The 15,974-nt window shown below is 39.6% G+C and overlaps 4 protein-coding genes and 1 long non-coding RNA gene across 5 annotated transcripts; 1 reads left to right on the forward strand and 4 right to left on the reverse strand.

Annotated features, from left to right (window-relative positions):
- Positions 1-6: 6 nt before the first annotated feature.
- On the reverse strand, positions 7-2,861 carry LOC103949742 (probable folate-biopterin transporter 2). Its single transcript, XM_009360864.3, has 5 exons — positions 1,746-2,861; positions 1,190-1,449; positions 1,020-1,115; positions 779-949; positions 7-695 (listed from the first exon to the last, which is right to left on the reverse strand). Exons 1-5 carry the CDS (start codon positions 2,113-2,115, stop codon positions 96-98), a joined length of 1,497 nt encoding a protein of 498 aa, XP_009359139.2. The 5' UTR covers positions 2,116-2,861; the 3' UTR covers positions 7-95.
- A 204-nt stretch (positions 2,862-3,065) lies between these two features.
- On the reverse strand, positions 3,066-6,009 carry LOC103949743 (probable folate-biopterin transporter 2). The gene is made up of 5 exons (XM_009360865.3): positions 5,044-6,009; positions 4,408-4,667; positions 4,214-4,309; positions 3,974-4,144; positions 3,066-3,891 (listed from the first exon to the last, which is right to left on the reverse strand). The coding sequence occupies exons 1-5, from the start codon at positions 5,411-5,413 to the stop codon at positions 3,292-3,294; spliced, it is 1,497 nt and encodes a 498-aa protein (XP_009359140.2). The 5' UTR covers positions 5,414-6,009; the 3' UTR covers positions 3,066-3,291.
- Positions 6,010-8,130: 2,121 nt separating this feature from the next.
- LOC103949708 (ubiquitin C-terminal hydrolase 22-like) lies at positions 8,131-11,050 on the reverse strand. Its single transcript, XM_009360819.3, has 3 exons — positions 10,011-11,050; positions 9,480-9,598; positions 8,131-9,352 (listed from the first exon to the last, which is right to left on the reverse strand). The coding sequence occupies exons 1-3, from the start codon at positions 10,775-10,777 to the stop codon at positions 8,574-8,576; spliced, it is 1,665 nt and encodes a 554-aa protein (XP_009359094.1). The 5' UTR covers positions 10,778-11,050; the 3' UTR covers positions 8,131-8,573.
- A 2,404-nt stretch (positions 11,051-13,454) lies between these two features.
- On the reverse strand, positions 13,455-14,020 carry LOC103949707 (probable steroid-binding protein 3). The gene has a single exon (XM_009360818.3). It carries the CDS (start codon positions 13,931-13,933, stop codon positions 13,631-13,633), a length of 303 nt encoding a protein of 100 aa, XP_009359093.2. The 5' UTR covers positions 13,934-14,020; the 3' UTR covers positions 13,455-13,630.
- Positions 14,021-14,308: 288 nt separating this feature from the next.
- Positions 14,309-15,446, forward strand: LOC125479338. The gene is made up of 2 exons (XR_007259935.1): positions 14,309-14,581; positions 14,674-15,446. It is a non-coding gene; the product is annotated as an uncharacterized LOC125479338 (long non-coding RNA).
- The last annotated feature ends 528 nt before the right edge of the window (positions 15,447-15,974 follow it).

The raw sequence follows: 15,974 nt of genomic DNA on the forward strand, positions 1-15,974 counted from the left end.
CTCAGATATCGAAATTCAATCTGCAAGCTGAATGTGTTTCTGAAAACAAAACAAAAAATGAATTGGAGATGAATTGTTTTTTTATTCTTGTTGAGCTATCTACCATCAACTCTCTTAACAAGGGAGACCAATTCAATGTTCTCTGTTTCTGTAGTTTCAATATCCTCTTTCGTGTTCAAAATTTCTGTTGGAAGAATGGCGGATCTCGCATCAGATTTGGGTACCAAAAACAGCAGAAAGAGAGGAGTTAATCTCAACAAGTTCCTAATCAGAATGGCAAGCCAGAGATTATCAAATTTTGTCCTTGTAACCTTCAATGCATGCAGTAAGACGCCTCCTCCCCACGATGCTGACATAACTCCAACATTTTCGATTGACATGAGCAGAGCGAAAAATGTTCCTTCAATTCCCGAGGGACAAAGCCTTGAGCTAAGCACGAGGAGAGGCATCCATTTGAGCCTTCCTATCATTTGAGATACACTTTCATCAATCACAATGAAGAAATAATCAGGTATGCCAAACTTCAAATTCAATCGCAAAACGAGCATCAAATCTAATGTTCCTGACAACCCGTATATCAACTGAGTCCAGAAGAGCAAGTCCCGGAAAGGATGATCCTTCAGAACATTTTGATAGAGTACTGCCCCCAATAGTGAACCAACTGAACCTATCGAGAATATATATCCGACATTCTCCTGCATAAAGGTGTGAATGATTAACTTTAAAAATATATTCATCTTAGTTTCTAAAACTCATCTCGTAAATGATAATCGAATACCTCAGAGAGAGACGGGCCATCCTTCGCGTCTGTATACCAGTAGAACATTCCGTCGAGGATGTTCAAGCTCAATGCAATGGATAAGTACATGTACAAGCAAGGTCTCCATACCTCAGGGCATTTCAATGTTGTCCACATGGCTTTTCCAGCATCAATAAACTTCTGACCGACCTGCACCCAGCATGGAATATTAGGCAATTAGCTTGAAAAGAAGCAAGAATCAGGAGGAGTATAAAACTACCGATGTAAAGGAAAAATTGGGTGCGCAAGGTTCATCAAGCAGAGTTCCAACTACAACTACAAGTCCTGATGGGATTGCCAACAGGCCGAAAACTCCCTGCCACAGAAGAGGAGATAGAATCATGATATTTTCACTTGAAATATGAGAGCAGAAGTTTTAAAGAAGCTGACCTTAGGGCCTATAAGATGAACAAAGATACCACTAAGGGAGAATCCGACAAGTGCCCCAATGGACGAAGTTAAGGCACACAGACTTTGGATATCTGATGCAAGTGAAGGGTGAAGGATACTGTTCTTTGCCGCACAGGCATCAATGGTGACATCTGCTATAGCAACTCCAGCACTTCCACCTGTTAGTACCAAGATGGCAAGTGCGAGATGCAGCTTTTCGTGGAACGATATTAGGAGCATTGAGATCACACCAATAGAACCTAATATCAAATAAAACATGAACAATCAGTCCTTCTTGCTCGTGGTTCGTATAGGGAATGGTTTGTTGATCTAAAACATTTAGATTTCGAACAACGAAGGGAAAGCAACACATCGAAAATCAACAACATTTGAAATTAAATGCCTACTCATTCCCTACACAAACCCCGAACATAATGCCCAAACTGCATTTTAAAACATGAAATCTATCCTCAAGTCTATATTTAACCTTGGACATAAAAACCAACTAGAACTACTGAATTTTAAGTTAACAAGAAACTAAAACTGCATCACTTACCAGCAAAAATGAAATAAGGCCGTCTTCGATACCCGAAAATGGGGAGAACATCAGTGAGGAGACCCCAGATAGGCTTGACAATCCAAGGAATATAGATAATTCCTTGGTAAAATTGGGCTTCAGAAGGCTGCACCTTCTGTACATCCTTCATGTAGTACTCCGTACCGATGCGAGAAAGAGCGTCTCCCAGTCCCTGACTTATTCCATAAACAACAACTACCCCCCATACAAAACTCCAATGCAATTCCACACAGAGCATTTTGAACCATTGTATTGGAGTGCAGAGAGCATCACAGCACGCTTTTTTGGGTTCACTTTCGTATGTAGTATCGCCCGAGGGATCGAGAACCTCCTCCTCCTCTTTCACCATCACTCACTTCCTATACAGATTTGCAGGAAACAACAACAACTCAGCAACCAGATCAGAGTTTCCTGAACTCTGGGAATCTGTGTTTCCTGAACAATGCTTGAAATTGAAAAACCTACAAAACCCAGTTCGAGTTTTCGGTTTTTTCGATCTGGGTTTCTTCGAAACTATTGGAAACTCCGGAAGGAAGCTTGAACTGAGTTTCTTCGAGACGAAACTAAAAACACAGAGACAGCAGCTTTCTTGAATAATTTTGCAATGATGGCGTACTTCATTCTTTTCTGGTTAGTTATGGATCTCAGAAAAATGAAAAACCAGCTAACTTCAAGATCGAGATGGATTAAAAAAACCTCATAGCTAGCTGCAAGCCTCCAAGTTAGCAGAACTGAGAAGGGCGCCAAGTTGACTTTCACCAACCAAATTTTTTTTTTTTTTTTTTTTTCAATAGATGACGATGTAATTAACTGTGGAGTGCCGGATTTGGACCGAGTCGCACTCGCACAATGTGTCTAAATTGGTATCAAATTATTCTCGAAATTCGAACGTCACACTTTTGCTTCATGAGATACACCACTAAAATATAATAGTAATAAGTGGTTTAATCAACCGAATCTATGCACACCTTAGTCTAATTTACAAGATCTTGGTTTTTTGTTTGGGAGGTGATTTTCACTCTCCTAATTGTTTTTTTTTTCTTCACTCTTCACCTTATTTTTGTCTCTATATTCTCTAGGCTCGAAAAAACGAAGGAGCAAAGAAAGGAAAAGTGAGTGCGGAACTCACTTCCCTGCGTTGTTACTATTGTTATCTCGGGTACTCTCTCTCCCCTCAGATAACAAACTATCTTCTTCACCCTTCAATGACCAAAAAATTTTGTATTCAAATTCAGCTAAGTGAACAGATGTAAGTTAGAACAGTTGGCATGTAGACCAGTATTATATCTGAACGTGCAATAGAAGAAAAACGAATATAATTTTAATTCATCCAAACAATTTTCTTAATGCATCTCACCATACATAGTTGGACTACCATGAAATATATTTCCCAATATTTAACAAAATGCGGAAAATAATAATAAAAAAAATGTGTGTGATAGTAGCACATTTCCAACTTTAGCTTGGTCTTCAAGTATGCTTTTGAAACCAAAAACGATTTTGGTGTAAATTTCTCGTAGTCGGGCTATCGATGGTCTGCTCTGTTTACAAGGGAGACTAACTCAACGTTCTTTGTTTCCATTGTTTCGATATCCTCTTTCGTGTTTGCGATTTCGGTCGGAAGAATCGAAGATTTCGGATCAGCTCTAGGCACCAAAAACAGCAGACAAAGAGGAGCTAATCTCAAAAAGTTCCTAATCAGAATGGCTAGCCAGAGATTATCAAATTGCATCCGTGTAACCTTCAATACGTGCAGTAAAATGCCTCCTCCCCATGTTGCCGAGACAAGTCCAACATTATCAATCGACATAAGCAGAGCGAAGAAAGTTCCTTCGATTCCAGGGGGACAAAGCTTTGAGCTGAGTACAAGAAGAGGCATCCACTTGAGCCTTCCGGTCATTTGAGATACACTTTCATCAATCACAACGAAGAAATAATCGGGTATGCCAAACTTCAGATTCAATCGCAAAACGAGCATCAAGTCTAATGTTCCTGACACCCCGTAAATCAACTGAGTCCAGAAGAGCAAGTCCCGGAAAGGATGATCCTTTAGAACATTTTGATAGAGTACTGCCCCCAAAAGGGAACCAACTGAACCTATTGAGAATATGTATCCAACATTCTCCTGCATAAAGATGTGACTGATTAAATTCATATAGCGATTACTGAGGTAATGAAATCCACTCTAATTAGTAATTGTCGAATACCTGAGAGAAATGTGGACCATCTTTCGAGTCTGTATACCAGAAGAACATTCCGTCGAGGATATTCAAGCTCAATGCAAGGGAAAAGTACATGTATACGCATGGTCTCCATACATCAGGGCATTTCAATGTTGTCCACATGGATTTGCCAGCATCGACAAACTTCTGATTCACCTGTGCCCAACATGCGACATTAAATCGTGAGCATGAAAGAGAGAAACCCAGAATCGAGCAAAGGACTACCTGCGTGTAAGCGAAGTTTGGTGAATGAGCTTCCTTGATCAAAGTTCCGATTAAGAACACAAGTCCAAATGGGATTGCCAACAAGCCGTACACCCCCTACCAAGGAAGAGGAGAAAGAAACTCTAATGTTAAAAATGCCATTTTTTCTAAGAAGTTATAAAAACTTGAACAGATACAAGTGAAAATAAACTGACCTTAGGGCCTAGAAGATGAACGAAGATACCGCTAACAGAGAACCCCAGTAGTGCTCCTATGGAGGAACTCAGGGCACACAGGCTCTGGATATCGGCTGCGAGACTAGGATGATTAATACTGTTCTGTGCCACACACGCATCGATGGTCACATCTGCGACAGCCACTCCACCACTTGCGGTTGTTAATGCCAAGAGGGCAAGTGCAATGTGCAACTTTGCATGGAACGATAAAACGAGCATTGCCATCACACCAACAGAACCTAATAAAAACATGGCATTGATGAGCTAATCAGGACACCATGTCAGCTAGAAACTCCTACACATGTCACCTCATAAATCCATGCGGAATGTTCGAATTTCCTTTTTTCGTAAAAAAAGCAAAAGCTACGAAAAAAAGCAATAGTTCAACTGATATTTTCGTCTATTAGAATAGTCCGGTTATGGAATGGACGTCCGTTATTTAATAAAGACAGACTGCCAATATGTCCGAGAAAACGTACCAACATGGTATCGATGCATAGTTTGTGGAATTTAAGGCCAAGTCTGAGCACATCAATTGAACATCAAAACACACAAAACTAAAAAAAAAAAGATTTTAAATTTGAATTAACATGAAACTAAAGCAGCATCATTTACCTGCTATAATGAAATAAGGCCGTCTTCGATACCCGAAAATGGGAAGAACATCAGTGAGGAGGCCCCAGAGAGGCTTGACAAGCCAAGGAATATTGGTGATTCCCTGATAAAATTGAGCTTCAGAAGGCTGCACCTTCTGCACATCCTTCATGTAATACTCCGTGCCGACGCGATAAAGAGCTCCGCCGAGTCCTTGACTTACTCCATAAACGACCACCACCCCCAATACAAAACTCCAATGCAGTTCCACGCATAGCATTCTGAACCATTGGATTGGAGTGCAGAGAGCTCCACAACACCCTTTTTCCGGCTCTTTTTCCTCTGCAATATCGCCGGAGGGATTCAGAACCTCCTCCTCTTCCTCCACCATTACTCACTTCCCGATACAAATTTGCAGAAAATCACAACAACCCAGAAAGCAGATCAGTGTTGTTTCCTGAAAAATTGGAATCTGATTCCTGAACTTTCTGCCTCAAATTGAAAAACCCAGTTCGAGATTCAGCTTTTCTCGAACTGGGTTTCTTCCAAATGATAGATTCTTCTCAGAGAAGCTTCAAATTTCTGATCTTGATTTTGGCTTCTGCTTATAAAAGCTCCAACAACCACGACCACAACAGAAAACCAGAAAACGAAAAAGCAAGCACAGAAGCAGCAGCTTTCTGAAATTAATTCACAGTGATGGATCTGAGGAAGGTGGACCGTGGATCAAAGGGCTCCTGGTAGATATAGCTTCAAGGTAGCAGAAGAACAGAGAAGAAGGGTATCTCTTACCTTCCCCGACGTTGACTATAACCAAGGTTAAAGGTTCACAGTTTTACTCCATTTCGTTTATCAAAATTCGATCTTGGTTTAATGCGTGGAATTTTTTGGCAGCAAAATCATTTGGACTCAGTGAGAAGAAAACAAGAGAGAGGTCATTGCCCATCTCAAAAGTCACCCGCTCACCGTGATGAGAGAGATTTCACAGTGGCTGCCTGGTAATACGAAATATGTTATTATTATATCATTGAACAGAATTAAAAAAACTGTCTCTAATTATAAAAGGATATGTGATCTGTCATCCTGTGTTTCAAACACATTAAAAACTTTTTGTCATATTTATACCAAGCTAAAAAAGAATGAATTTTGAGATTTTCTGGCTTAAATACGATTCTTTTTAGGATTTAGCCTAAATAGTTTTCCAAAATTTAATTCAAGTTTAAAACTTACCATATTTAAGTATTGGATTAAGTACTAAAAACCTTCCAATATTTTAGTGTCATTTTAAATTAGTCTCATTTTTTGAAACATTTCAATGAAGGACCTAACCTATTGAAAATGTCACATCCATTATATCCCATTTAATTTTTTTTTTTTGTTAAATGTATGTGTGCTAACAAGGAGTCACACTTTTTAGAGGACTATAATTCTCTTCCGACCTATTTCCCTCTTACCTGCCGTCCTCTCACATTCTTCACTTTGTCTTTCTCTCTATAAAAAAATATATATATAAAATGTTGACGTGAAGAGGAAGGAAAAAAAGAGATGAGAATATCCTACTTCCTTTTTAGCTTCCTTGATCACAAATAATAATAATAATAATAATAATAAGGGAAGTGTTATTGGCACTCCAAAAATCTTAGTCTACATTCATCATAAGTGTATTTTTATTTCCTAATATAGAAAGTTTAGAGTGTAGAATGAGATTTTTGAAATGCTAATAACAATTCCCTAATAATAATAATAATAATAATAATAATAATAAATTCAAAAAAAAACATAAAGATGAAAAATAAAATAAATAGAAAATTTCACAAATAAGATAGAAAACAAAAATGAAGTTCGCCGCTCTCCCCCCAACCCCCCCCCCCCCTCTCTTCCAAAAAAAAAAAAAAACAAAGGTTCAATATGTTGAAGTTCCACGTGGGTGATGATGCGAAGTAGATACCTTTCTTGTCCACTCCCATCCGCCATACTATACTTGTTTTGCTCGTGTGCTGGAGCAGCCTTGAGTTGTAGGATAGAGTTGGTGGATGTGTGTTGGGTTTAGAAGTGATAGCCTAATAGGGGTGGTGACGATCATTAGTTGATGGATGTCATGCTTTAATGGTCTTCTATTACTTTTGGAAACAATATAAATCTAAGTTAATTTAACAGAAATTTAACTAAAGCTTAACGAATGTGACATTTTCGATAAGTTGGGTACTTATTTGAAATGTTTAAAAAAATTGAGATCAATTCAAAATGATACTAAAAGATTAGAGAATTTTAAGTACTTAATCCTTAAGTATTTATAGCACATTTATTATTTATATACTTATCATATTAATAGATTTTCAACTGAAATTGTGATCATCTTCACCATTACCATGAGAACTTGCTGCGAGCATTGGAAAGTGATTCCTTGAAAGCATTTCTCTGGTGATTCTCATTGCTTGGACCTGTGCACTAGATCCTTCGTGGCCCTCTTTCAACTTGTCAAATTTGAACATGGAACCTAACGTCGTATGTACTTTTCTTTTCATTTCCTTCAATAAATTTACCTCATCGTCTTCTTTCAACGATAGCAATACTGGAGCGAAATTGACTCTTCATCTCTTCTCACAATAACAAGGCTAGAGTGAGATTGACTTCGTGATTATGAACAAGTGAGGAATGAAAAGATTTGTTCTTCATTGTCTTTGTCTTGCTTATTACTTGGTGTTTAATCTTATCCCATTTCGTCTATCCATTATTTTATTTATGAGTAATTTTCGGCATACTTGAAACATCTTATTACTTGGTGTATAATCCTATCCCATTTTATCCCATTTCGTCTATCCATTATTCTATTTATGAGTAATTTTCAGCATACTTGAAACATCGTAACCTAATATTGCTATTCATTCAAACTATCATATGCATATTCTTTTGTTTTTACTAATATACCAGTGGGACTCTCTAGTCGCTCATATCATAACTCAATGAATGGTAAAACCATGTGACCGTGTTCGGAATACATAAAAAGGTTTATCAACCCCTTCTGCACATAAAACAAAATGTGGTTTAACGAAGACTGCTTATATCCTAACAAATCATATCAACATTTAGAAAGTGGAAGGGCAATAATTAGTGGAACCCCAAAAAATAAATATTAGTTTCAAATATCAGTTTAGTTATGTACATGACTGACCTTGCAGTCAAAAGAATGCTGGGCAAGAAATCTTGTAAAATAAACCCCAACATGAACAAGTTTTTTTCAAATTAGTCCCATCAGTTTTCCCAAAATCCCCTCATAAAATACCCAGTAACAAATCACTAGCAGTAGATATGGAGTTTGTATACATTTATGTATCTCTGCTTCAAATCATGATCATCTTCAGAGATCTGCAATTTGATGATGCCTTTCCGATGTGATCTCCTTAGGACCAAAGGGATCGGATTCTTGAAGAGGTTGCTTCGGCAGAGGCAGTCTCCGTCTCAATCGATTCATAACCTGCCTCGAATGTATATCGAAAGCCCATTTCTTGTTCGGAGAACTGTAGACACTATAATCATTCGAAACATTTCCTCTAGCAGCAACCAGCCATCCTCTGAAATGCTTCCTTCTGTGTGGAAACCGGCAAGTGACGCAAATCTATGTTTGCTTTATAGTACAGCGTCTTGTGCACGTAGAACATCATATAACACTGTGAAGCTCTTACAATCCCCTCATCGACCTCATTAATCCAAGCATTGTCACATTTGTACCATTGGTCTTGTATGCGTAAATACGTCACATAATGGCCGGAATCTAGTGTCCCGGAATGAGTAACTACTGCAAAAATCTCAAACTCGGTAGACATCTCAGATTCATCCCCCTCGAAAGCAAAGATTCTATTTCCAAATCTGTTTCTGACAATCGAAGAGGACAGATAGGGAGTCATGTCTAGCGAGAATGGAAAATGCAAATAGCTGTCAATTTTCCTCATCATCTTTCTGACCAGGGAGTGCTCAAACCGTTTTATATGCAAACACAACACCATCGGAAGCTTTCTGATGGACATTTGCTTCGAAGAGTCTCGGAGTTCTTGACAGTTCTGACAGTACAGTTTCTGGTCTGACCCCAACTTTTCTGGTTTTGTAAACAAGTCTAAACAACCCAAAAGAGTGGATGAACAGCTGCTGCCATTCGCTTTGGCAGGCTTGTTAGATGCATCTGACCAAGAACAGCGGCTTGTGTCTAAGTTGAGAGATATGTCCAAACATGGGTCATAAGTTGTTGAGGTGAATCCACAAGTCATACAAGTGACATCCGACCTCAACAGTCCTGAGAATACCCTATGCGCAATACACTGGCAGTCCCCACTATCTGTGAAACAAAGGATAACTTCATATGTAAAAGCGAACTATTGACCACCGTAAAAACAAACAATTTCACATGCATCTCTTACTTCTACAATGTACGATCTAAAACTCATCTGATCGCCTATGATTACCTTTAGTATGGTTCCTTGCTTTGGTTTCTTTCTCATGGATCCCATCTAACACTGAAATGAAGAACTCATGAGCGTCCTGCTGCTCGTAACTTGCCAGATTCTCCGAATGCTGCCACCAACTTGAAGTAAAGAAAATTTTAATCAGTCCAAAAGCAAGCTCCAGCATAGAAGAACTAGCAACGAATCTAGCAACAAATCACAGGAGTTGATCCCACATTGCATAAAAGGTACCATCGGTTCCAGCAAATCCATGTGATTTCTAATTAGACATAAACATTATGCATTTTGCAGGAAAGTGACTTAACGATTCATGGGTTATTAAACTTCATCTACGCTTACTAACATAGCACTACAATACTTCTTGAATTATCAAAGGATCTTTAGAAGCAACACTGCAGACACAGACAAAAAGCGACTATCCCGAAACAGTGTTTATCAAATATAAATCAATCCACAAACCAAAAGCTTAAGCATTATAAACTCGGCACGATATGCTGTAACCAAAGATCACACACACACAGCAATGCAGACCTGTAAAGCAATTGAGCCGGGCTATAAGGAGTCCAATCGCCGGAATACACAGCCGAATAAACACCGTGAAGCTCACAAGGCAAACACAGCCGGTTTGCCGTCCTTTTCCGGCATGTTCTGCGGCTATGCCGATCACTCAAGAAGTAATTCCTCAATGGAGGCGCATGTAGCAGTGCTTGCAACACAGAGTTCATAAAACAAGTATTCCCCAAATTATTCAACCCCCTCAAACCCAACGGATAACACGATTTCGCCCTGTGATCCCTCACAAAACCCGATTTTTCGGGCTTTTTAAACTCCGATAATACGACACCCGAACCCCCCAGCCTCTTCCTCTCACACAGCCTCTCCCCAATACTATCCGCACTGTTTGTGCTGCACGGCAAGTCCAGCATGTGCTTAGCCATCACGGACTTATCGAAATCGGGATCGTAGACCTGATCGGAGCACGCACAGCAAAAAAGCTCGGCCCTTTGGACATCGACGGCCAAATCGTGGCCGATTTCCAACTGGGTATGCAGAACTGCGTGATTCGAACACGAAACCGAAGAGCAAATCAAGCAAATATAGAGTCTACCTTCGAACCCATTACAGAAACTGCATCTGGGTATCTTTGTTTCATGAATCCGAACGCTTGTTCTTCCGTTGGGAGCAGATTTGAGGGATTTTTGGAGGGATTTGTAGCCGCTGGAGCCATATTTGAGCTTGTAAGCTGAGAGGTGGTTGCAGGGTTTTGGGTTTGCGTATGAAGGCTTCCTTGTCGACATGTTTTGATGGAGACTTTGGGAAAGGGAAGGTCGAATTTGTTAGAAATCGCAGAAAGATTAAAACTTTATTAAGAAAAAAATGGTAAAATTAATAGATTAATAAACCCAACAATAAATTAAACTTGGGAAAGCAGATCCAATATTGCAGTGAAGAGATGGAGAAGGAATTTGGATTAGATGAGAGAGAGAGTGAGAGAGAGAGGCAAGGACTTTTCTGCGCTCGGTTTGGGGATGACTCGAAGGAAGACGAAGGATGAAGAAGATGCTTTTTGGTTATATTATGACTTTGTAGACCGACTCAAGGAGTCTATTACTGTATACTGTATAGTATGAATTTAATTTAGAAAGTAATCATTCTGTATTACGATTCGAATCTCGCAAACGGTAAATTTGACATTAATTTAAATGGTTCGTTGTGTGATTTAGTTAAACTTTTTATCTTTTTAATGTAAAACATGTCATTGTACTAAAAAATTTAAAATGTGAAAAAGATAAGAATTAAAAAAATGTGAAAATGATATAGGAAGGACTTTAGGAATGCTCCATATATTTTCGACCAAATTTCACTTTGTCCTCTAAATTTTCAATTTATTTTGAGCTCTTTAATTTAGGAATTCGTGCAAACATCGCACGAAAAAAAGTATATGTTCAGAAGAAAATACTTGAAAACCTCGAAAAACACTAGACACTTACACATCCAAAGTTAATATTGTACGAAACCGTCAAAACTTTTAACACTTAAAATAATGAAGAGAGATCAAAACCGTTAAAACTTGATCAGAAAGTGATCGGGTCCCGTTAAAATAATGGATGATTAATGGATGTTACTTGATCAGAAACTTGATCAAAACCGTAAAAACTTTTAACACTTAAAATAATGGATGTTACTCTGGTGCGATGTAACATCCCACAAACAAAACCATGAAGGTGTGGTCAGGGCTCAAAATGAATAATATCGTGCTACGGTGAAGTCGAGCCCGGAATTTGGTGGGGGCCCATGACAAGATGTGATAATTTGGTATCAAAGTCAGGTTTCGATCTTGGGACCTGTGGGTTATGGGCCCACCACGCTTCCGCTGCACCACTTTGAATTTCCCAATGGATTATCCATCCAGGAATTGCTCTCGCGCAAACTCGCTTAACTTCGAAGTTTCTACGGAACTCGAAGTCAGTAAGCTCCCAAAAGGTCTCGTGCTAGCGAGAGATGAGAATATACATATAAGGCTTAGAGGATCTACTCTCCTGAGCGATGTGAGATGTTACATGCAAGTTCAAACTTCTAACAACTAACAATTTAACTTACTAACCTTATTGTTTGTCAAACAAATTTTTTCTTAAGTTTCTAAACTTCAACATTTTTGGAATAAGAAATCAAAATTAAGTGTCAACAACTTATTAATCACATAACAATCAGATATTAATGACATACCGAAATCTTATCATTTCAGTAACTAAGACTTAGAAAATTATTATTTTAACCGATTTCTCATACTTTTTAGCGCTCAACACATTTTATCATTTCCGTCAATGTTTTTAAGCACATTTTTATCATTTTCATAAGTGGCCATCGATATTGAAATATCAATCGATTCCAATATGTTTCATGCTTGAATGGAAGTGGATGTTATGATGGCCCATTCTATGAAAGGGAGCAGTAGAATTCATTGAACTTGAGCTTTACTAAAAGAAAAACACTATGTCGGAGCTTTACAAAAGAAAGGTTATAACTTATAGTCAGTTGCGTGCCAAAGTACAAAGTACAATGAATGATGACTATTAACTTGTTTCAGACAAGCTAAAGAAACAAGCTTTTACACATCAAACTTTCGGTGCATCAGAAGAGCGAAGGAGAACCCAGATTATATCTGTTAAGCTTATTTCTCTCCTCAAGTGACGTGTCACGTGCCGAGAGAGATAGGCACAAGAAAATATACACCCGGTTGCCCAAGACTTTGCCGCAATCGGCGCATTTTGAGTATATTCATCGCAACACATGTAGAGTTACTGCAATCATAAACATAAACTCTGTAAAATTACCCTTGAATGCACTAAGCACTGCAATCTGCATAGATGATCCAATTCCACCCTAAGAACTTGTATGTTGCCAGATGTTGCGTAAGATTTTCGTTCCATCCAAAATCTATGAACGGAATACCTTTCAACCGATGCTGGTGAGGAAAGCCGAAAGAAAAGGACCTGGAAAGATCGACTGATATGGCAAAGTTGAAGGGCCAAAACCAGTAGTTGCCAACATGTTGAAGCTCTAATCGTGTGTTGCCAGATCTTCTGCTGCTGCTGATTTACAGCAGCAGACTTGGTACGAATCAGAAACAATGCCGTTACCCTAGAAATCGAAACCAGCACTCATCACGCGAAACTTACCTACACCCGATACACCAATGTGATGGTATCTCAAGCCAATTTGTCATGTGTTTAACTTACTCATATGGTTATGGTAGCGTGATTGACTTAAGATACTGCATCAATGGAATCTTAGGCGGTGGTAAGTCCGCCCTCACTACCAAATGCCAATATAGGGAAAACGCAGATAATCCATACAACACCAGAAATGGAGATTTCGATGAACAAAATACAGTAAACTGCACAAATTTGCATATATTCTCGGCCTAAAATCCAAAAATCATTCAAGCACACAGGCTATGATTCATGAATCCAATTGCACCAACCATAATATTTGATTATTTATTCACATCCATGGCATCTAAACATACACAACATCCAAGATCAGATACATTGTACAAAATCACACAGAAGCAGATTTTCCAAAAGCACTTATTTCACTTCAAGTTAGATACAGCCAACACTTAAATTTGATAAAAGGCGGAGACTTTTTCAAGATGCGACGCGGCCAACAACTGGGTACTTAGCTTCGAACTTCTTCTCCCAGTCGGCGAGGACGCCGATCTCCTTCTCCGTGAGGCCCTCGAGGGAGGCGGTGATGTCCTCGTCGTTCTTGGTCATCTTAGCCAAAGCCCTGCTAGCGTCCTTTCCGGCGAACATCACGTACGGCCCGCCGGGACCGTAAAACGACTTGCCGTCCGTGACGTCGAAGACTCGGCCATTGAGCGCCACGTATATGGGCTTCGATGGGTCGGTGCCGTTGTACTGGATCAGGTGCTGCGCTGTGAACTCCATCGCTTTGTTGGTGAGGGCGACGTTGGTAAACACCAAGACTTTGGAGGAAAGTATCAGAGTAGATGAAATCGATCGTCTGATTTTTAAGTTGCTCGCCCACCAAAAATGAACGGTAGATATTGAAAGTGATTTGGATGGTTCTTTTTGCGGGTTTATTATTAGGTTTTTTTGCTTACCATCATTTATTGTGATCTATGTTTACTATCCTATTTATGAATTTAAATTTTGAAATTCGTGTAATGGATAAGTACAAATCTTAAAATTTAAATTCATCTAACGATGATAAATAGGATGATGAACATACACACTAAATGATGCAATAAAAAATGCACTCTATAATTTATGGAGAAATCAATCTGGCTTGGTGGGGTCGCTGGGACCCACAAGGATTTCCGTTCTCTCTCTGCGTGCTTTTCATCCTCTCTCCAGAAAATACACTCTCGCTCTCTCTCCCTTGCGTTGTCGATAAACCCAGAAAAAAAGGAGGAACAAACCCTGCCGTTTCATTGCGAGTTAAGACAATCAACCGCCACTATCACCATCTCCACCTCGCCACGAGTTCAACGATTCCATTTTTGTTGGAAGACTCGAAGCCAAGTCCCGGACGCCTCCGACATGATCGCGAGTTTCTCGCCGCTTGAAGCGTCGGTAAGACCTCCAACCCTCACCAATAACTTGACCTCGTTAATTAGGACTATTATCGTGTAATAATCACAGGTTTTGGTGTTGATTCAACGCAGATTCGAACAGGGGTTTTCCCCGATTTCCGCCGATATCGGAGCCGGATCCCGACTATCCAGCCGTCCATAGTAGCCCCAATCTGTTGTTTGACATCTCCGGTACAAATTTAGTGCGTTGGTTGTGAGCTTTGGTTGAAATTGGAGTTAAATCGAAGCTGCAAAATTCAAAATTCCTTGAATTTGCCGGCGTTTTTTCTCCAGAAACCGGCCAGACTTTTAGGCGGCTCGGACCGGTTCACCGGAACGTAACGGCTCTGCCAGACCGGCGGTTGACGGTTCATTTCGGTCCAACCCGGTTCGTCCGGTCCAATCCGGTTCTCTTGGTCCGACCCGGTTTGTCGGTCCGATCCGGTTCGTCGTTCCGACCCGGTTCGTTCTGTTCGACCCGGTTCGTCCGGCTCGACCCGGTTCGTCGGTCCGAACCGGTTAATTCGGCCCGACCCGGTTTGGTCGCCGGACCTCCCGGTTCGTTCGGTTCGACCTGCTCTTCGACCCGGTTCGGCTGCTCAGAAAGGTTCGTACGGTTCGAACACTTATTTGATTAAAATCATATTTCAGAAGCACAGAAATCGAACCCCAACGGGCGCGCGCTGTCTCTCTCTCTCTCTCTCTCTCTCAAATGAAGATAAATCACTATCTGCCTCTCTATTTTCTTCAACTCTGAATCTGTCTCTGTGATACCCGTTGGAAACCCTAATCCAACTGTCGTGCTTTGTTGACAAGTATTGCAGCACAGTTGTGTTATTTAAAACAACATATACGACTAAGAACAATATTAGTTATGTGTGTTTACAAAACAGGGGATTAATGTGTCAAAAAACAAAATGTTTTTAAAAAATATTATTTTTCGTTAACTCACACTTATGTTTTGTGCCATCTCATGACTTGGTAGTGGTAGCAGCGATCATTTAGTTAGATCTTCAAGCATGTTATGTCTATGTTATCTATTTAAGTGATAGCCAACACGTCTCTGATTTCTGCACCTACTTGATACCGGGGTTGGATGTTTATTTTTAAGAAAATTAAGTCCTTAAACTCTTAAAAATTGTCAATTTCATCCCTATCATTAAGCTTGAAACTATTCTATCTAAATTTTTTGTCAATCTATTACACACCTTGACCGAAATCAAAACATGCACGCGGGCCAGAATGTGACAATCTAAGTCACGTGACCTTTATGAATAAAAAATAGAATAAAACATCTTCAAATCTAAGAAGAAATTTGCAGCTTTTCAGAGTCGAAGGACTTAATTTTCTGAATCAAATAATTTAGGAACCCAATTCCCACTCGTGTATAATTG

Source organism: the organism of the source record quoted next, unplaced genomic scaffold (genome assembly GCF_019419815.1).
Source record: "Pyrus x bretschneideri cultivar Hongxiangsu unplaced genomic scaffold, Pyrus_bretschneideri_v1 Contig28, whole genome shotgun sequence".
In the NCBI taxonomy this organism is placed as follows: domain Eukaryota; kingdom Viridiplantae; phylum Streptophyta; class Magnoliopsida; order Rosales; family Rosaceae; genus Pyrus; species Pyrus x bretschneideri.